The 21,826-nt window shown below is 35.6% G+C and overlaps 2 protein-coding genes across 6 annotated transcripts in view; one reads left to right on the forward strand and one right to left on the reverse strand.

The window, feature by feature from the left end:
* Positions 1 to 21,826, reverse strand: part of cdc42se1 (CDC42 small effector 1) — a 47,538-nt gene that overhangs the window by 18,982 nt on the left and 6,730 nt on the right. The window contains exons 1-2 of one of the 2 annotated variants that reach the window (NM_200060.3): positions 5,016 to 5,135; positions 1,832 to 2,164 (exon numbers count right to left, since the gene is read on the reverse strand). In NM_200060.3, coding sequence (NP_956354.1) covers positions 1,832 to 1,885 — 54 coding nt within the window. In that variant the 5' untranslated portion in view covers positions 1,886 to 2,164; positions 5,016 to 5,135. Of the gene's footprint in view, positions 1 to 1,831; positions 2,165 to 5,015; positions 5,136 to 21,826 lie in introns of those variants that run through there. The other variant, XM_073925339.1, reaches the window with a different exon arrangement.
* gabpb2b (GA binding protein transcription factor subunit beta 2b) lies at positions 8,909 to 21,757 on the forward strand. 4 transcript variants are annotated; one of them, XR_012391498.1, is made up of 9 exons: positions 8,909 to 9,099; positions 10,000 to 10,107; positions 13,150 to 13,317; positions 13,400 to 13,594; positions 13,668 to 13,818; positions 14,159 to 14,323; positions 15,627 to 15,685; positions 17,685 to 17,803; positions 17,890 to 21,757. XR_012391498.1 is itself a non-coding variant. In XM_005158218.6 (8 exons), exons 2-8 carry the CDS (start codon positions 10,000 to 10,002, stop codon positions 18,238 to 18,240), a joined length of 1,257 nt encoding a protein of 418 aa, XP_005158275.1. In that variant the 5' UTR covers positions 8,909 to 9,099; the 3' UTR covers positions 18,241 to 21,757. The 4 variants fall into 4 exon arrangements, 2 of the variants coding, with proteins under 2 accessions (XP_005158275.1, NP_001070620.1); XR_012391499.1 differs by lacking the exon at positions 8,909 to 9,099 and adding an exon at positions 9,183 to 9,909; XM_005158218.6 differs by lacking the exon at positions 15,627 to 15,685.

Below are 21,826 nucleotides of genomic sequence, written 5' to 3' on the forward strand. Positions count from 1 at the left end.
CGCTCCCACGTGCCTGTCAGAGTGAGAAACAGCACAGTGACAGACATGAAGGAAGCAGATCTCACGTAATGTTTGTGAGAAATACTACAGTAAGAACTTTACTAGGCATGGGACGATAACCGTTTTCAAGGTATACCACGGTTTGGAAAAATCAAGGTTTTAAAACAGTCAATTTTTTCTGTAATACCGTTCCTAAGGTATGAGCAGTATTTATTTACATTTTTTTCTCCAGCAGAAAATAAAAAAAAAAAATCTGTGTTTTTGAAACTAATGAAGACAGCAAAAGTTAATCATTCATTTAAACTATTTACCCTGACATGTTTCCTGCATTCAAATACTTTAAATGTTTCCCAAACTGAAATATATTGTGTACAAAGGGAAAAAAGGTTTTGTTTATCCAAACATTTAAAAAGATTTTTTTTTAAAGCAGTAATCTCAATACTGTGATATTTACATCCAAGGTTATCATATTGTCACTATGACAATGATTATTTGATGTATTTGTTGTGGAGTTAATTCAAGCCTTTCTGCAACAATGAGCCACGCACAATGTCAGCACAGAGTTCATGCACACAGAAAGAGCGTACGCGTTTAACTTTGCACTGCAAATGTGACTGGATAAATATTAATATCCACTGCTCTTATGTCAAAGTACAAAATCAGGCTATATGCACGAACCCTAAAGGTAATTTCAATACCTTTTTAGGACTTTTTAAAGACCTTCTCAGAATATTTTAAGACCTTATCGCCACTTCAAGTTCTAATCAGTATCAAACCTTTACCTTAATAAACAGTTGTTAATATTATAAAGTTGTTTCAGTGACAGGATTCAGCCAGTGTTTAAACTTGTCTATCTCCAACCAGAAGTACGTAAACTTACATTTTCCCATTTTGTCGTCTGTTTCAATCTATGGTTTCAAATAAATATATTAATGCTTTTTTTGGAGTCAAACACTTTGGACAGCGCTTGAACAATTTAAAAATGTGATTAAAACTTTAACACCTTTTAAGGGCCTTAATTTTCTCATGCACTGTTTTAAAGACTTTTTGAACTCGTTAAACTAATTCTTGATCATATTTGATGACGATTAATGATCACAGAGAGCTAAACTGGGTTGTTGATGTGATTATACGCGTTACTAAAGAGACATGGTAATATGCGGCTGTCAATCAATTTGGTGGGCTGGAAAACAGCACTCCTACGTCAAGTTGCGGTGGGCCTCAAAATGGCAGGGATTTGGATCCTATTTTAACGTCGGGAAATAAAAAATAAATAAATACATTTTTAAAAAAGACTTATTGTCTTTATAACACTCCAATATGACTGTGAACACACTATACCTACACATAATTCTGTCCAAACAGCTTACAAAAGTTTATTTTTATCATAGGTGCACTTTAAGATAATGAAAATGCATGGGTCGGAACATTTATCGTACTTCCTCCACATGCAAAGTGGTTTGGGTCTATGACGCTACCTCTGCACTCGCATCCGTTCAGTGACAGAGCATTCTTTGTCCATTTGCATTTCACGTCTGGCTTCACTCTCAAAAACACATTTGCACTCCTGAGACTATCTGGGTCACATTCACATCAGCTGAAAGGTTTCTTTTCTGTGCCAGACCAACGTTAGTCATTCCTTGCGTGATTAGCGAGCACAAAACTCACATGAGCCATTGGAAATGCCTGACTGATGAAATTAGCCCAGATGTTGATCTCAAAAGCAGCATTATATCAATACCTGTGATTCACGCAACACTAGGTTTCACTGTATTAATCAGCTGAAGGTCTGGGAAATCAAGCTATAAATCTCTCAAAACGGGACACTTACCGGAGGAGGTTTGGCTACCACACAGCAACCAATCTTATGCCAGAACGCACTCATCTCCGGCACGCACCGGTTGGGTTCGCCGCTCTCTCTCGCCACCCTGCAGGCCGTTGGGAGACAAGATCGAGAGAGAATCTAATCCTCAACACTCAGCGACAGAAGCCGTGGCTTGTCCAAAAAGCTCCGTCCCGATCACTGACAGGATCAGTGATGACGTTGTTGCTTTACGTTTATGCCAAAGACCCCTTATTCCCGTATTATTCTGGGCCCCTGGTTTCCAGTGGATTCTGTAGGACTTTGTGAGGTTTATGTGAGGCAGTTCTGTTGGAGATGAATCTGAAAAACAGTTTTCATTGAATGAATTTATCATACTAGCAATCTTTATAAAAGACAAGAGCCACTCTTTTTTGCTGTCTTTGGCAAAGTTACCAAAGTGATGTTATTGCAGTTAGAATGCATAAGTGAAAGTCAGTAAGCTGTAGTAATTTAGTAAGTCAGTAATTTGGTGAAACTAAAATGGCAAAATAATATACTGTGGTCATTACATGTAAACAATGTCAAATGAAATAATTCTCACCTCCGTTAATTAAAGGGATATTTCATCCAAAAATAAAAATTCTCACGATTTACTCCTCCTAAAGTGGTTGTTTAATCAGTCAAGCACTAAAGAAGTTAATTTGAAGAAAGCTGAAAACCTGTAATCATTGACTTCCATAGTAGGAAAAACAAATACACTCAAAAAGTGTTGCATGCAGAACTGCAGCAAACTGTTTATTTGCGTTAAATTTAAACAAACAAATTAAGTTTAATAATGTTTAACTTACTTTGTTTAAATTTAGCCCAAATACATTGTTAACAACCACATCACGTAAAAAAAATCAAGTAAATCCAAGGAATCATCTTTGAATAATTTTTTTTCGAGAAGTCAGTGGTTACAGGTGTTAAGAAACTCAATCAGGTATAGTAGAAGTGTTGGATGTGTAAAACGATGACAGAATTTTCAGTTTTGGGTGAACTATCCCTTTAAATGTCAGGTCTAAAATATTAATATTTACAGTGCTCAGCATACATGTATACACCCCCACAAATCTCTCATTTGAATTAATATTTTCTATAGGATGCTGTACAATATATTAGTGCATAAACATTAGATTAGTCAGTACTGAAGCCAAATCTGGAGCTAATCTAACAAAATAACTTACCACAACGGTTAAAAAATTAGTAACCCAAATGTACATGTTAGGGAAAAATATTAAATAACATTAAAAAAAAATTAGCAAAAATCAAGAGAAACAAAAAAAATATACAATTATGTTGAAATGTAGCTTGTCATTTGTTTTGCAATATTTTGCATGAATTTAATTGTATTATCTTTCCATTTCTAAAGATGTTCTGTAACTAAAATATTATCTTAATATATTCATTCATTTTCTTGTCGGCTTAGTCCCTTTATTAATCCGGGGTCGCCACAGCGGAATAAACCGCCAACTCATCCAGCAAGTTTTTACGCAGCGGATGCCCTTCTAGCCGCAAGCCATCTCTGGGAAACATCCACACACACACACTCATACACTACGGACAATTAAGCCTACCCAATTCACCTGTACCGCATGTCTTTGGACTGGGGGAAACCGGAGCACCTGGAGGAAACCCATGCGAACGCAGGGAGAACATGCAACCTCCACACAGAAACGCCAACTGAGCCGAGGTTCGAACCAGCGAACTACTTGCTGTGAGGCGACAGCACTACCTACTGCGCCACTGCCTCGCCTATCTTAATATATCCGTTTAATATATCTGTTATGCTCAAATGCACCAATATATATTACCTATATTCACTAAAAAAATTTATAAAAACATTCATTTTCAAAATGGGGTGTAGTCATATGCTGTATACTTAATTGTATATTTAATTAACAAGAATAATTAATTTGGAATATTTTAGGCGCTGTACTGTGGGATGATTTGTGCCTAAACATGCCTGACAAACTAGTTTGATTTAGAAAAATTACACAAAATATAATTTTAGTGGCTGTCTGGCCATCAATCTATCAATCAAGGTAAAAAAGGTCTGAATGATTTTTATTTATTTATCATGATTTATGACTTGTCATATTTAAACAATAATTATAAAATAATATTATAAAATATTATTATAAAAGTTTTATAATAATATGAAAGTCATTATTTTATGCTAAAAAAGAAGTCAATAAGCAAGACAAATTATACAAAGCAAAACTACGTATGACTTTCAAACTAGAAAAAGGCATGCAGGCTCACTACATTTTGCACTTGCTTGCATAAATATTATTCAATGCTTACCATATTTCAGTAAAATATATAAGTAAAATATTTGAATAAATTAATAAGGCCTTTAAATAAGTAAATATTGAACGGTTAGAATAAGTGTTTTAAAGTTTTAAGGTAGACCTAGAACCATCATTCAGTGATGTCATGATCACTATATTTATCACATGGCAATATATGGTAAATCAAGAACAGTGTGTTAAAAAGATGGTATTTCAAAATTATGTACCAAGGCAGGTAAATCAATAATTATACTACTAAATAAACAATATAAGCTTAAAAGTACGTTAGCCTAATACTTGAAGCGCTGAATCTGAGGTGAAGCCTACGTTTAGACAGCAGTTGAGCAATCAAAGGGCTCCTTATGCTGTCCAGGAAGACAGTTCAGTAGTTTGTGACAACCAACCGCTTTCCTGAGAACTTTACATAGCGAATTCGTTACAAGAAAGAAAAATACACGGATTACCAGTGTAAAAATCTGACAACCACTAAAATAACACATATAACGTTAGGTGTAACGGCAAACGGTTAAAAACGTTCCAAAAAAACAAACCGCAAACAGAAAAAACAGCCCTGAGGAAGTTTTAAGGAAAACAAAATTGCGTAAAAGTTTCAAATGTTTTTTTATTTACGCCAACCGATCAACAACACCTCATTGATTAAACTGCCAGAAGTGAACAAAACTATCTTCATCCATCCATCCATTATCTTTCCCGTCTTTTACTGAAACTGAACTCGAGCTCAAAGTTTGACTCAACAATCCGGCTCGGTCGATACGGGGGCATGATAGCGGTTCAGATCAACTGCTAAAGTTCAACTGAAGCTTTAAAAAGTTGATTTACTTTCTAATATGGGCGAAAACGTACAGGAAAAACGTTACCTTTGGTGTAAAAGCAGTCCCGGCGAACGGTTGAAGTGAAGCAGCTCTTGTAGCTGAGAGTGGAAATGACTCCGTGTTTCCCAGATCACTGAGGTGTGGTTGAAGTTTCCCCATTAATATGAGGAAATACTGCAAACCAGAGACCATCAGCGCCACCAACAGGGAACACGTGCAGACTATGGATATATGGAGTGTATAAGCATAATTTGGTCAAAGATGTATGTTGTTTTTCAAGCATCAAATCTTATTATTTTATTTATTTTAATTTTAGTTTATCTTATCATTTTATTTTATTTCATTCTCTACATGTTATAGTAGTGCACAGTCCTGTGTTATGTTTCAATTTATGTTGTTTGATGTAGCACCTTGGTCCTGGAGGAACATTGTTTCGTTTCACTGTACTGCACTGTATACATTTTTTTTTTTAACTCAACCATTGGGTTAAATAAATAACTCAACGTTTTTAGAGTGTATTGTTGAAGTGACAATAAAGCCAACTTGACTTGACATCAATAATTTGCAATAAATATTCATATAATTGTTTTTCCTAATATTTTAGATGTTTGGAAAGCTACATACTGCATCATCACATCAGTCAATCGTAGGTTTTATTCATTCGTCAGCCATTTGTCAGGATAAGATTGTTGTTTCATTTTATACTATATTGATACAAAAGGTGAAAAGTGACATCTTGTCTTTGACCCATTAAGACCATTTTGAGGGACGGTCAAAGATTCTGAGAATCCAGAAAGTTCCACATGTTGATACTTTTTATAATGACAGCAGTGTTTTTTTTTTTTTTCTTGAATAACAACTTTCATCTACATTTATAGAACAGAGCACACATAATAATCAAATCAATAAAATAATAATACACTTAAACCATAGAATAGACGCACAAACACAACTAAAAGAAAGAAAGAAAGAAAGAAAGAAAGAAAGAAAGAAAGAAAGAAAGAAAGAAAGAAAGAAAGAAAGAAAGAAAGAAAGAAAGATTACATCAGGTCTTCTATTAATTTTTTTTTCAATAAACTAAACAGTCTTCTTCCACATTTTGATTGTAGCAACTTTAAAGATTTACAGTATAACCAAAACTCCATTTAGAAAATTAAAACAGTGGTTTTGTTTTAAGGCACTTGCATTTATGAATAAAACATTTCCCCAAAATTAGAATATTATTTAATACAAATTTAATATTAACATCTTCTCCTAATAAAACAAGGAAAATATAATTTTTGGAAAATTGGGAGGACATCTTGGGAGTAACCTTTAACCACTCAAACAATGACAGCCATGTTAACATTAGGTATAGTCGTCTCTGTTAAAGTTCTGAAAAAGTTTTAAGACAAGCAGGAACGGTTTATGGATGAATGATATCGCATTTTTAAAATGGTCTGTAGAAATAGTTTTTTTTTTAATGATGCTAAATATTGCTTTTTTATTTCAATCTTTTTATTGGCCTTTTAAATGACTATACAAATTCAATATTGAGAGGTAAACAGTAATGTATTGTCCATCCCCTAACCTCTCATTCATTAACTCAATTAAAAAAAACAACAATAAATTAATACATACATAAATATATTACAAAATACATACATACAAAAATACAAAGAGGCAGTCAATATATAGGGGTAGTGAGCATATTAAGCTGCCCAGAATGCTGCACAGATTCTGCATTGTATTGGTCCAGGTGATCAAGAAATGGTTGCCATATTGTAAAACTTATGTAAAACTTTAAGATGATCAATAACTCAATATCAAACTTTTTCCATGTGGAATATTTGAGTGAGATGAGTTAACCATGTCTTAAATTGAAGAATAGAATCTGATTTCCACAGTTTTATTATGACACTCTTAGCAATAATCATTTCATAAATCATGGTGTTTTGTATGGACATATCATAATCCAGCAGAGAACAAGAGTATACCCGAATATAACAATTTCTGGGCCAGGTGTAAAGGTAAAACATGTAAAATATTGCTTTATCTGATTTATTGATTATCTAATGAAAAGCAAAGGTATGTGCAAATTAAATTCCTATTTTTTTATTTAATTTATATTACTACAATTATAAATTCAATTCTGTTTCTCTGGATTTACATTTCTTTCTGAATTTAAAGCAAGTTATCATTTGGTGCTTTTTTCATAAAAAAAAATAACAGAGAATGTGTTCATAAACATGTTTAGAATCACCTTTAGATGACACAATACAAATACTTCAACTTTATAATGTTAGGAAATCAATATTTGGTGGAGTAGTGCTGATTTTCAACCTCAACAAATAAAACATTTGTATGAGCAATTGCCATTTTATGAAAAACCATGCAGGAAATGCTATCGCCTCACTGCAAGAAGGTCGCTGGGTCGCTGGTTCGAGCCTCGGCTCAGTTGGCATTTCTGTGTGAAGTTTGCATGTTCTCCCTGCGTTTGCGTGGGTTATCTCCGGGTGCTACGGTTTCCCCCACAATCCAAAGATGTGTTACAGGTGAATTGGGTAGTCTAAATTGTCCGTAGTGTATGAGTGTGTGTGTGAATGAGTGCGTAGATGTTTCCCAGAGATGGGCTGTGGCTAGTAGGGCATCTGCTGCTTAAAACATGCTGGATAAGTTGGTGGTTCATTCCGCTGTGGCGACCCCGGATTAATATAGGGACTAAGCTGACATGAAAATAAATGAATAAATGAAAAAACATGTGCTCTAAATGCAAACATTTTTATAAGTATTAAAAAAGAAACGTTATGAGAGATTTATTTTTATGCTGTTTTTATCTACTAAATATGATCAAATATTACGATGTCAAAACAATATTCCATACAGAATCAGAAAGAGCTTTATTTTGTGTCAGAGCTTCTACAGTGCAACAATTACAGTGACGGGACAAAAAGCAGACAAGTGTAGGTATATTACTATTTACAACGTTATATGTGCAGCTGTTATGTGCAAAATGGAATGTAAAGTATGTTAATAAATAAGTGTATACATGTATAAAAAGTGTATAGCAAGTAGTAATGTTTGTCTCACTATTACTATATCATCCAGTGTTCATGAGATGGATTGCCTGAGGGAAGAAACTGTTTCTACAGGCTGTTGTGTGTGCGCAATGCTCTGTAGCGTCGACCAGAAGGTAAAAGTTCGAACAGCCAGTGTGCTGGGTGTGAGGGGTCCTGGTGCTTTTGACTGCCCTTCTGTTGGCTCTGTGACAATAGGAACTAATAATGTCTGTGTTGTTGAAGGGGTAAACTGTTTTTAGTGTTGCACTGTCAATGTTGTGAGTGAAAGAGAAGTTTTGGATTAAAGTGAGTTATAGTCTCAGTCTCTTTACTGGTGAAGAAAGTAACTTTTAAACAGGCTCTGGATGCGTACAGTTCTTGGAGAGTAGGGAGGGTTGTACCAGTAATTCGGAGTGATTCACTATTCGACATAACGTTAGTCTTCAGAGGTCAGATTTGGTAGCTGAGCTAAACCAGACAGTTATTGACTGCAGAAGACAGTCAATCTTCTATACATGACAATAACATAACCTTTTAGAATATTTTTAAAGATATTTACACTCTATGGCAGGGGTCACCAATCTCGGTCTTGGAGGTCCGGTGCCCTGCAGGGTTTTGCTCCAACATATACCTAGTAAGACCTTGGTTAGCTTGTTCAGGTGTGTTTGATTAGGGTTGGAGCTAAAATCTGCAGGACACCGGACCTCCAGGAACACGTTTGGGGATCCCTGCTCTATGGGATAAAAAATTATATATTATAAAATTTTATATTATAAAAAAAAGAAATAAAACTGTATGTGAACAAATTTCTTGAGGCTCAAAAACAGTTTTCATGCAGTAGGGAGCGCTATAGACGCCACAACTTCTCAACACAACCAGCGAAGAACCAATCAAATATTTCTACTTCCGGTTGCGTTCGTGCGCCATCTTTGACGAAAAATAGCCCATCTTTATTATTTTTGTTTTTAAAAAGTATAGAAAAGTATGGTATAACACTTAACCGCATTAAACAACCGAAGCATACGTCTGGTCCTTTCCGTATCTAACGTGTTATAACACAGCAACCGTCTTCGGGAAGCCCAGCTGGCGAGGTGAGCTGCAGAAGTTTTGCTTTATTCTGTTTACTGACTGCAGGAGTTTGATGAACTGTCTTTAATCGAGATTTTAATTTCAGATTCTACACGGGTTTAGCGATAAAGTATCCGCAGACGATCACAGGACAATAAGAGCAGCTGTTTCCGAACTTAAAAACTTAAGCGTAACTTATTCAAAACTTATTAAAGAGCATACATTTTGACAATAAATCATTATTTATCGCATTATGGTTAATAACGTACAGTCTGCAGTTTAATGCCTCGTAAAATATGCTGAATACATTTAGAAAATATTTCAGGTAAACAATGCGGTAATAATAGTCATCGTTAACCCGTTTAGAACTGCATTTAATTATAACGCTAATGTTATATAATTCACGCTAAACCTGTTTATAGTGTGTTAAAATATCCATTCAGCCTCTCCGTAATATCGTTTAGCTAGTAGAAATGTCCAGCATGAAATCAACTTCCCCCGGAACTTGCCATATTATAAAATGATGACTATTTCCCGTCGTGACTCTGATAATATATTGTGTCATAACTTACATTAATGTAACAGTTACACATCCGTTTCCTTAAACTCAAATAATTTGTTCCCTGTGGGATGAAGTCATACGACTAATATATCCACATTGTCTGCATACAAGTTAATCGTGGAGAATTATTACCTGCTTTGCATCTTTTAAACATGCTACATCTGGTTAAACAACCAGTTTATGTAAACAAACATAAAACAATGAATAATTTAAATGTAAAATGTATATCGTTGTTCTCTGGTGACCTGAAGTGTCTCTTTTATCCTTATTTGTAAGTTGGATAAAAGTGTATTAAATGAATTTAATACTAAAAAGTTGCTATTATTTTATTTTATTTTCTTGATGCCTCAATCCTCATTAGATGTCACTTGTGGATTTGGGCAAGCGCTTGTTGGAAGCAGCTCGCAAAGGACAGGATGATGAAGTGAGGTCACTTATGGCCAATGGAGCTCCGTTTACCACAGACTGGGTGAGTTAAATTATCCCATCCACTTTTTTGGGGTGAGTTGTATTTGCCCGTTCACTTTTTCAAATCAGTTTAACTCCTTGAAGTAAGCAAGCAAAACAAAAAAAGTCCTTTATAAGCTATGAACCAAACCATCCAGTTCTGAGGTATATCACAACATTATAGACTGAAGCATTATAGATTTGAGGTAAAGTAGTATGTGATAATTTGACTTAAAACTAAATAAAACAAGGGTTCTTCACAGCTTTAATGAGGTAAAGAACTGCAATCAAGAAAAAATGTGAATGACACAAACTCATCTGATTAAAAATGAACATTTTTTTTATTGTAAGATGTTTTTGTCTATAGGTTTTAGAAATAGAATTTTTGTAGTGCAATATATTGTCACAGAAATTGTTGATAAGCGATATTATTGTCATTTTGAGATCATTTTATGCCACTGATTATATAATGCCTATAAACACTTTAAAATACTTATTCTTAAGGTTATTCAGATCAGTAGTTCTCAACTGGTTTTGCCATGGGACGCACATTTTTACATGGTCATCAACCCGCGAACCAAATTTTTAAAAAGTATAACAGGGGTGGCCAACCCTGTTCCTGGAGAGCCACCTTCCTGTAGATTTCAGTTGCAACCCATATCTAACACACCTGCCTGTAATTATCACGTGGTGTTCAGGTCCTAATCAATTGGTTCAGGTGTGTTTGATATGGGTTGCAACTTGCAACTGAAATCTGCAGGAAGGTGGCTCTCCAGGAACAGGTTTGGCCACCCCTGAACTATAATATAATTTTGGGAATCATAATTAATTTGTATTTATTTGTTAATATACACAAGTAGTGACAGATAAATATCATATTATAAGAAAATCAGCAAGACTTACAAATAAACAATATTTTATTGCTGTCATTTAACAAAATGTCTCAAATAGGGTTGTAACAATATACCGGTATGACGGTTTACCACGATTTGAACGTGCACGATTATCATACCATGAACAATTGCATATCAACGGTTTTAACCCTTAAAGGCAGAGACAGCCGCTCGCGGCTAAAAATAAGTATTGCTCTTAAATGTTTAATAACTTTTGATCTGCTGATCCGATTCATACAATTCAAAGATGTTTAAAGATGCATAAAGAAGAGAATCTCAGCTTTCCTGTGCTGTATCACATAACATTCGCGGACTTTCAGAGGCTCCGGAATCAGTGCGGTTACGTCATCAACATTTGACAACGCTGATTTGACAAAGAAACGCTCGTCACTGTGTCTCCGGACAAACCAGACATGATACATTGATGCATTATCCCTCCTCCATGCCCAGATTGGTTCAAACTCGCTATATCACAACCAATAAGCATAGGTTTCGCTTTTGTTTGTGGACCAAGCTTTTTGAACAACACGGAATGAGAGAAAGGCATACATTTATGCGCGGCTAAATAAAACGCAAAAAAAAAAAAAGTTTTGCATGCACAGCAGCACAGAAACATGACAAAACAGTGACACAGCAAAGACAAACTGCTGCTCTTGCTGTTTTCAAAAGACGCAAATGAAGGTGCAGCTGTTTGTCTGCATTGCAGACAACCATATCCAAATCCACAGACAACCATATCCATGCTGGCACATAAAACCTAAGGATGTTCCATATTGAATCTAGTTTCGTTATGTAACTATTTATAGTATAGTAAATATTTATATCAATTTTTAACTGAGGATTTGCACCATGTTTATTTGGACTTTATTTGGACTTTGACACATTATTTATTATTTTCTTATTTTTATTTGTTCATTGTAAGTGGTGTTGTTTATAGTAACTAAAAATATATTATTTGGAAAAAGTCAAATTTGCTTCACTGTTCTATTATTTTGTAACATACCGTATACCGCGAAACCGTCAAACCGTGGTATTGTTTTAGACGATTATCATACCGTGAAAAATTCATACCGTTACAACCCTAGTCTCAAATATAGAAATATTACAAAGTAAAAACGACAAATGTTTGGTTTCTAAATGTGCTCTTGTGACAGCACATCACTTCATATGACACACTGAGTTTTGTATATGAGGTTTTGAGCCTTTTTTGTCATCAATATGTGTAAATCCATACTTTACATATTCGGGGTCCTACTTGCACTTCAACATATTTGTTGCTATAATTAAATGAAATTTCACATGTCAAACGGTGCAGTTGTCACTCGCGCATTTCAAAATAAAAGTCTGGTATAAGCAAAATAAGTAAAAAATTAAACGTTTGTTGTTTTTTTGACCACACACTCTGCAACCCACTGAAAATGTTCCTGCGACCCACCAGTTGAGACACACTGATTTAGATTATATAATCTGATTTTAAAAAGGTAATTTTCCTAATATGTATATACTATTAAATTTCCTATTAGGTAAATGTCCAAATATAAACTTGGACAGCAGTGAGTTAGAATATAAATGTAAAATAGCTTTAACATTATTTATGAATTTGTAAATGTATATTGCAACGGCAAAAATTATTGAGGTCTCCAAGTATTGCACGATAAGTCGCTATATTGATTATCGTGACAGGCCTATCTATAGAAACAATATGTTTCATATTTATTGCTAAATATATAGGTAATCAGTAAATAGTCTTGTTTCCCCCATTGATGAGTTGCAGCAAGAAGGCCATCCGCTGCATAAAAATATGCTGAATAAGTTGGTAGTTCATTCCACTGTGTTTTGTGTACAATTATTAGTGATGCTTCAAGGACAGAGCTAGAAAGAAAAAATAATTTTTTTTTTTTGTTCTATGACTTTACATTAGTAGAATTTTCTTTTCCCCCCATTCACAAATGTTCCTGTTAAAAAAAAAAACTGTTGAATACAACAAAATTATATACAATTGCTTTAACAGCCACTTAGCTTACAACATCTGTTTTTAAAGCTTTTTTTTTTTGGTTAAAATCAATAAAAGGAAAATGATTGAATAAGAAAATTTAGTTTTCACTTCTGCACATTTTTTTTCTGAATCAGAATTTTAGAATAAAAGTACTCACAATGCTATTGTATTTTAGCTGGGAACCTCACCGCTACATTTAGCAGCACAATATGGGCACTACTCGACCGCTGAGGTGCTTCTCCGTGCTGGCGTGAGTAGAGATGCCCGCACTAAAGTTGACCGCACACCACTCCACATGGCAGCAGCAGAGGGCCACTCAAGCATTGTTGAGTTACTGGTTAAGGTAAGATCAAATGATCTCAGATTAGTATTAGATTTGATTGACTTTCTGACTCATGTTAATTGGTCGATCATATCTTGGACAGAGCGGAGCAGACATCAATGCCAAAGACATGCTGAAAATGACCGCCTTGCACTGGGCCACAGAACATGGGCACAGGGGAGTCGTGGAGCTGTTGGTCAAATACGGTGCAGATACTCACGCCCTCAGCAAGTTTGATAAGACTCCGTTTAACATTTCAGTGGACAGAGGAAACACTGATCTGATGCTCTTGCTACAGGTAAAAAATAAATAAATAAATAAGATGACTCTCAGAATGTCTTTATAATTTTGCATTATTATAATTATTCTAGGAGGGAATGCAGAATCAAGTGAACATGAATCCAGAGAGGACTATCCTGAGCAGCACGTCGCCTGCCACCTCCAGCCCTCAGTTCATCATCTCCTCCTCTGGGGTGGTCAATCTTTCTGATATTGTTCTCAGCAATGCTAAGTCCAATACAGGTATGAGGTTCATTACATTTTTTTCTTTTTTTTGCCAGTAATATGAGAATTTACCTCCTGTCACACTCATCCTTTATCAATTTCCCATGAAAATTATACATTTTATTTAAAGATTATATGGATACCATAACAGTATTTTGCTTACATTTGCATTTTCAGGTCCCCCAAAACAATGTTAACATGTAAATGAATGAACAAAATGTAGTTTTTCAGATTTTGGTTTTGTAAACAGCTCTTAAAACACAAGTAATTAAAACAATTTGCAATTTATCAATCCTATTAAGTTTGACTTATAATTTGAATTGAATTGGATTTGTGTATTTGTCCCCTGTTAAACCAGCTGCTTCAGAGAGTGTGATAGCTGCTGATTCAGTAGATTCTGCCATTCAGCATCTTGTAGGGGAAGATGGCCAGAGAGTTATCACTATAGTAACCGACCAACAGGGAAACCTGCAGCCTGGCAACTTGGGACATAAATTCTTTGTCACCATGCAGGGGCAGCAAAGTGAGTATATGCTAATCTACTTACCTATTAAGACTTTGGTGCAGTATTTGAAAGAATCATGAACATGAATTTTTCTAATTTGTTCTGTTGTCTCTGAGATCCACTTATAAATGTAAAAATTTGTGATAAAAAAAACTATTTAGAAGAAGTAACAGGCTAGTTTCTGTCATGTTTTTGTCACAGATAATAGTGGATTGTAGACTCTGAAATAAGCGTGTAAAGAAAGATTTGCATATTTAAAAATGTTTAAAAGTCTAAAAGGAGAGCTGTGTATGCTCACTTAAAGATGGACACTGCTGTGATTTAGTGTACAAAAACGCATAAATACTTGATACATAAATACATTTAAAAAAATCGATTATTACAGACAAAGCAATAGTGAAAAAAATAATTATTCATTTGTATTGTGGTGTGACAGTACTGTCAGGTCCAGTTTAGGTGAAACAGCATCATATTTTCTTTATGAAATTTCCGTGCTGAATTGTGCCTTTTCTGAAAATTAATTCATGGCAAAATGACCAGAAGCTGCAGAGACTTATTTTAGTATGTTGATGTACTTCCAACAAATGGAATATTGAGTAGGGGCTTTCTTTTTGTGCATCATTCCCTTGCAGCAAACTAATGCTAAGAGTGGCATGGTTAAGAATATTGTGGCTGAAGCTGACAAACTGGCGTCAATGGAGAAGGACTGCCACTCGAATAAGAAGCAAATTGTCAGATTTTGAAAATAACCAAAAAAAAAAATATATATATATTTTTTTTCCTGTGGATTATCTTGCACAGATTAAGGGTGCACTCACACGGTGTACAGTTGCCTCGAACCAGGCCGAAGCATGCTTGTCCCCCTTCCTGTCTCCCTTGACAGCCTGCACTCAAATTGCTTTCGAGCTTGAGCATGCTTACGTCATCGATGATGCATTGTTCAGTAACACAGTGGAGATTTATTTAGTTCTATCATTTATTAGTTATATATAAAGAATAATAATGTGCACTAGCAAAATAAACATTTTGTCTTTTTTTTTTTATTTCACACAGAGTTTAAAAGGACAGAGTTTAGTGACCTAGTCTCTGACCTTGTTTAAAAAAATAAAGTTAATCCACTCTTTCCTAAGGTTGCCATTAGGGATGCTCATTTTGGTTAATTTTGCCAACCAACAACCGCTGCTCATTAACGAATATTAACTGTTAACTGGTCAAATTAATATTAAATTGTTAATTTAAAAAAATGATTGATGTGTCTATTTTGTGTGACATTAAATATTGCATTTTAAAATACTGATTTATTTTAACATGCGGACGACAGCATTCAGAACAACAGAGCATCTTCACGCAGCTGCTGTGTTTACGCTCCAAAACCTCAAGGTACACCACACTGCCTTTTTGTTGACAAGAAAAAAAGTGCAGTGCTCTTTTTTTTATGTCACTAGGAAATGACTGAATCAGCTGCGTATTGATCACGAGTGTTGCTGTCAATGTTTTTAAAATTGTAATATTAAACAATATTCAAGATTTGTAAAGTAATACAGCTCCGAAAAACTTGAAACAGCGAACGCTAGTCTCTCCTCAATCTTCAAAAGTCTCTGTAGACTCACGTCTTGAAAGCTCAACACTGCTGTCACCTCAAAGGATGCGAGGCGCGCAGGGCGCAAAACACTCATAGCCATTAGTTATTCATTCAAAAGATCCCCCTCTCAATGGATAAAAGCGCATTTGCTGTGATCAGCCCCTTATGCCTAAACTTTAGCCAAACATTAAAAATATAAATAAAATAATAGTTTAAATCGTTTAACCGATACAGTAATTCAGTTAAAAACGCACCCTTTCGGTTAACGCATACGCTTAATCATTTATTTTGAGCATCCCTAGTTGCCATCTGTTGGAATGAAATGCAAAGACCAGGGGCCTCATGTACGAAGACTTGCGTGGAAATCATACTAAAACATTTACACATTTACACACATTTACAGCTTTGTGCGTACGCAGAAAAAAATTCAGATGTATGAAACACTGCGTACGCCGAATCTCACGCATATTATTTTGAACATCTGAATGAACGTGAAACTGAGCGCAACATGCACGAGCACAAAACCCCTCCCTGCCTCATCCCCCGTATGAATATGCAAATGACTATGCTAATGGAAAAACCCAACGAAAAAGCAATGGCAAAAGCAAGCAAAAAGAGAAACTTTGAACAGAATGTGAATTGGTGCTCCTTTCAGAGGTAGACCGGAGAAAAGCGGTGTTATTTGCACGTTTGTTCTCCGCAATTAACAACAAAAGAAAAAAATTGAGTGGGAGAGTTTAGCTGATGCGGTTAACACAGTTGGGTCTGAACATCGCACTGAGTGAATTAGAAAAGAAATTGTGTGATTTATAGGTGTAAAATGTTGCAGTACCCTCAACAGTCAGTGGCGCAGCTCGTAAGATGCATGTTAACATGTTTTGACACTTCGAGCATGAACTCTGTTCGAATCCAGCGTCTGATGAACTCTTTCTTCTTTTTTCCCCCGCTACATATCTGATCTTGCCAACTATTTATCACGAGAAAGACAAGTAGGAATCAATAATAAGTCTGTGCATCATATTTTATTAGCACATTTATTGAATGGAAATGTTTCTGATTCACGCATCCAAATTCATCTTCAGATAGTGTCTTTATAGCAATGTGCGTGCGGTAGATCGCTCAGATTACAATGGGAAAACAGGCGACCGCTGCAAATTGCGCTTTAATGTTTAGCTGGTCAACTGTATGGTATGGAACCCTTATATACCTGCTAGATGAACCCGTCTCATACAGCTGCCATTGCAAGGCTTAAAGACACTTTGTAGAGAGGAATTTAACACAACTGCCTCTAGGAGTCGCCAATGGAAATAAAACAGACACGCACAAAAAATGTGCGTACGCCAGCCATAAAGCTGCCGTGGAGCTGCGCACATTCCCACGTTCAGTTCATCGTTAGTAAATCCAAAGTGAGCGATTCTGAGCGTGAAACCTGGCGTACGCAAAGTTTTTATGCGTACGCAGCGTTGATACATGAGGCCCCAGGGCATCTTGTTATCTTTACCATGTTTATTGTTTTGGTTTTGTGGACTTTTGTTTGCCTCTCTCTTCACCTACTGTACCGTGAATCAGTGTGCAGAGATAAACAGTCAGTAATGTAGAAGTGAATTTTGATCTGCAGAGTTTGGGTTTAAACAAACTTATGTAACAAAGAGGCGTTATTTTGGCAGACTGGCTTCATTATAAGCTGTTTTTACATTAGATAATATAAAATATATTAATATAATATATTTGAAAATAAATGTACTTTAATTTCTCAATTCATGACCTCTTTAAAACCTGGCATGTCTGTACATTTAGTGGTTGCAGTGCCAGCAGGTCAGATTGCAGAAGAAATCGTAACTGAGGAGCCCAAACCAGTTCCATCACGAAAGCGGAAATTTGAATCAACGATGAACCACACAGATGTCAAGCATAAGGTCTGACCTGCAGAGATTTCTATTGAAATTGTACTTGTTTAGAATGCGACAGCAAAACAGGTCTGACTGTTTGGGGTTTTCTACAGGAGCCCGATGAGAAGGACAGTCGAGAAGTACTGGAACAGCAGCTAAAAGAAGCAAACAGAAAAGCGCAGGAGTACCGACAGCAGTTAATGCGGAAGGAACAGGAAGCTGAGCAGTACAGGCTGAAACTAGAAGCCATTGCCAATGGACAGACCAACGGCACAGAGCCCCAAGAGGAAGTAGTACTCCAAGAAGAGGAAGAAGAGGAGGAGGTAGTTGGTGAAGAGGAAGTTGTCATGTTGCCAGAAGGCACCATCATCATTAAAGAGGAACCTCTGGATTCAACAACAGGAGAAACTGTGACATTAGTGGAGTCGACAGATATCACAGCCATTTCTGAGGACACGCCGTAACGGTGAACCCAAAGACTCAAACACTCAGGAATTACAAACACTCTTTTAGTCTGTGTGCCTGAAGTGTCATATTGTATTTATTTATTGTACATCATAAGCTTTTGTTTTTATCCTTTTTTTACTCCTAGCGTTCAGTTTTTGTAAAAACCTCTACAAAAAAGTCGTAGCATTAATAATATTTAGGTGGCCACAATAATGCTGAGCTGCTCAGATTGGAAGAATATGAAGATGAAGCATGTCCCTTTAATGTACAGCAGTCATGTAGGTTTTAGAAATAATATTATTCATTATCCTTTGGCTCAGTCCCTTTATTAATCTGGGGTCGCCACAGCGGAATCAACCGCCAACTTATTCAGCATATGTTTTACGCAGAGGATGAAATAATACTAATCAAGTCAAATTATACAACTCTAATGATAGTATGCAAGCATTTAAAGATCACCAAAAAATTCATTCATCCATTTTCTTTTCGTTTAGTCCCTTTATTAATCAGGGGTCGCCACAGCGGAATGAACTGGCAACTTATCTAGCATATAATTTACACAGCGGATGCCCTTGCAGCTGCAGCCCATCACTGGGAAACACCCATACACACTCATGCACACACATACACTATGGACAATTTAGCTTACCCAATTCACCTGTACCGCATGTCTTTGGACTTGTGGAGGAAACCGGAGCACCCGGAGAAAACTCGTGCGAACACAGGGAGAACATGCAGACTCCACACAGAAACACCAACTGACCCAACCAAAGCTCGAACCAGAGTCCTTCACTTTCACCAAAAAATGTAAATTGTAAACATTTACTAACCCTTCACTTGTTCCAAACATAGTTGAGTTTCTTCTGATTAACAGAAAAGACATTTAGAAGAGAGAGAAAAAAAATCTGGAAACCTGTAGCTATTGACTTTTATAGAATGTTGTACTACTATAGATGGCAATAGCTACCAGTATCCAACATTTTTCCATTTCTTCGTTTAGTGGAAAAAGTTAACTCGCAAAGGGTTGAAACCACATGAGGAAACTTAAATTGTAAGTAAATTTACATATTTACTCACAAAACGGTTTGCAATTTAATGTTTGCTCACAAAAAAAAACGGTATGCAATTTATTTTTCTGCAACACAAAAGATGGTTTTGTTGGGTGGGTGATTTATTGAAAAGTAATCGAAATCGACATTCATAATCTATAATCAATCTAATTTTTCCAGGTTGTTTGTTCAATTACTGTCGCTACCGCATGTGGAGTCACGTAACCCCACTCTGTTAAGGCTGCAGTCACACTGTTCTTTTCTCCACATAGACTTTCATTCATAAACCCGCGAAATCGCGAATGCATCAGATCGGAAACTCAAGCTCGTGTGACAAGTTTCACAGTTCGCTGCATTGGAAAGTTCAAACTTGGTGAACTCTCACCTGTGAAATAGCATCACTTGATTGCGTGAGGCCAATCGAGAATCAAAACATGGACAGAAATAAATTAAAAATATTTAAAATACACCTCACAGAAATCTCTCACTTGTAATATGTGAACATATTTACTGAATAAAATTTGTCAGTGAACTATAAGGGTATAAAATAAATAATTAAATAAATACAATAATTAACCATATCAAGTTACAATGTTCAATTAATCCAGATTTAGATTTTAGGCCAAATCGCCCAGCCCTAGGTTTTGTAATAGAAAATCGAGGAATGTGGATAACCAAGAAGTTGCCGTGACCCCAAAAGTATTAAAACAACATTTTGGAAGTTGGTGGGGACCAGAAACTGGTGGTACAAATGCTTTGATCTACTTGGAGTTCAGCCATGTTTCAAGCAACTTGAAATTGATTAAATGCCATTTTAATTTGAGTCTCTTTAAAATAGCATCTCACCCCAAAACTAAAGTTATCCGTGTAAAATGAACCAAGCCATCCTACTTGTTTGTCTTATTTCAGATCAACTTAAGTCAGAGTTGTTACATAAGAACTCTATGCTCTTCCCCCAGCTTTATAAATGGCAGGGAATGGTGCAGGAGAAAGTGTAATAAGAAAAATTATATTCAAAACTTTCTAATCTATTAAAATCACTGGCTTTCAGCAACTACCATATATGTCCATCAGAGCTATGATGAATGACATAGATGTAGTGGAAACTATGCTTTAGAGCAGTGGTCTCAAACTCTATTCCTGAAGGGCCACAGCTCTGCAGGATTTACTCACACCTGCTGAATAGTGTCTAGTAGTCTTGTACACTTTGATTAGTTGGATCAGCTGAGTTTGATTAGGGCTGGAACAAAACTGTGCAGAGCTGCGGCCCTCCGGGAATCAAGTTTTAAGTCTATGCTTTAAAAAAGAATTTGGGACTGTTATTATACTATAATGGATATTTATATTATCATCCATCTTAGAATAGTATCCTCATGTTGTCCATCCAAGATTATCCCATTACATATTTTACTAATTCGGTTCACTCATGGAAGTAGTTTATACAGTTTCAGAGAATTGTGCATTGATTGATTGGGCTTACAAGTCATTTGTACTGATGTTGTGTATTTTAAAACAATGATTATACTTTTGTTTTTTAATAAGTCATTTTCAAATAGAACAAGTATTTTTTGTTGTAATTGTCAGTAGAGCTTTACTTCGACCCAAAATGTTTCTAGAATAGTGATGCGAGACATTTGAAGAGACATGTTAAAGGGATAAACTATGCATTTACTTGGCAAAGAAACGTATGTTTTATAAACGTGCATTCATCTATGTAGTCTTGCAAGCAATGGTTTAAATTTAAATCTTACAGAGATTTGTTTTCTTTTAGACACTAAAATCACGATTTGCATTTCTATGTTTTGTGTTTTGAAAAGTATGCAACATGTTCTTGCTTGCATTTCTTTGTGAAATCTTCCATTGTTTACCAACAGTCTTTCTGTCAAGTTATATCATCAGTTGCGTTTACTTTGTCAGGTTTTAAAATGTGAATGAATACCGATTGAAATGTTATGGAAGTAGAGCACACAGGCTTCTTGTAGGTTTGCATTATCTCCTGTTTGCCAGGTAAACAGCTGATGATTCACATTCCACTTAATAATATTTTAAGGGCTGGCATCAACTATTTTGCTCTGTACATATGCAAATATTTAGCTTTCTTCCTTGTAAAACCCTCATTACTAAGATTTTGAAGAACATGCTATTTATTGAATGGTGGATTTATTTAGACATTGTTTTTCTTGTACCCTTTTCAAGCATGTATAATTTCAGTCGTATAGTATGTCATCAGCAGTGCTTTAAATATTAGTTACATTTACACTTTTTTTTTGTTACAAATCGTTTGACAGGTAAAATTACTTTCATTTTAGAGAGATGCAAGCAAATGCTTAGTTTTAACTTAAAGCAGAACACACATAACATATCAACAGTTTGTCTCTGTATAGATTTTACATATATATTTTTGTAAAGAAACACTATTGGGGCCTGTCTTTAGCGCTTTTATTATCTCTGGTCAAAATAAAGATTTCAGAGGTTTGATATTGAATAGTTGTGTTTTTATTGAAAAGCAAATAGCATTTTAAGCGATATTCACGAGTCACAAATGCCAAAAACG

The sequence above is a fragment of the Danio rerio genome, chromosome 16 (genome assembly GCF_049306965.1).
Source record: "Danio rerio strain Tuebingen ecotype United States chromosome 16, GRCz12tu, whole genome shotgun sequence".
In the NCBI taxonomy this organism is placed as follows: Eukaryota; Metazoa; Chordata; class Actinopteri; order Cypriniformes; family Danionidae; genus Danio; species Danio rerio.

What these genes read in the sequence shown, in the direction of transcription:
- gabpb2b (XM_005158218.6), top strand. Translation starts at nt 10,000, where the DNA reads ATGTCACTTGTGGATTTGGGCAAGCGCTTGTTGGAAGCAGCTCGCAAA. An exon ending in CTCCGTTTACCACAGACTGG is followed by an intron (nt 10,108 to 13,149) that starts GTGAGTTAAATT and finishes ATTGTATTTTAG; the next exon opens with CTGGGAACCTCACCGCTACA. An exon ending in CACCATGCAGGGGCAGCAAA is followed by an intron (nt 14,324 to 17,684) that starts GTGAGTATATGC and finishes CTGTACATTTAG; the next exon opens with TGGTTGCAGTGCCAGCAGGT.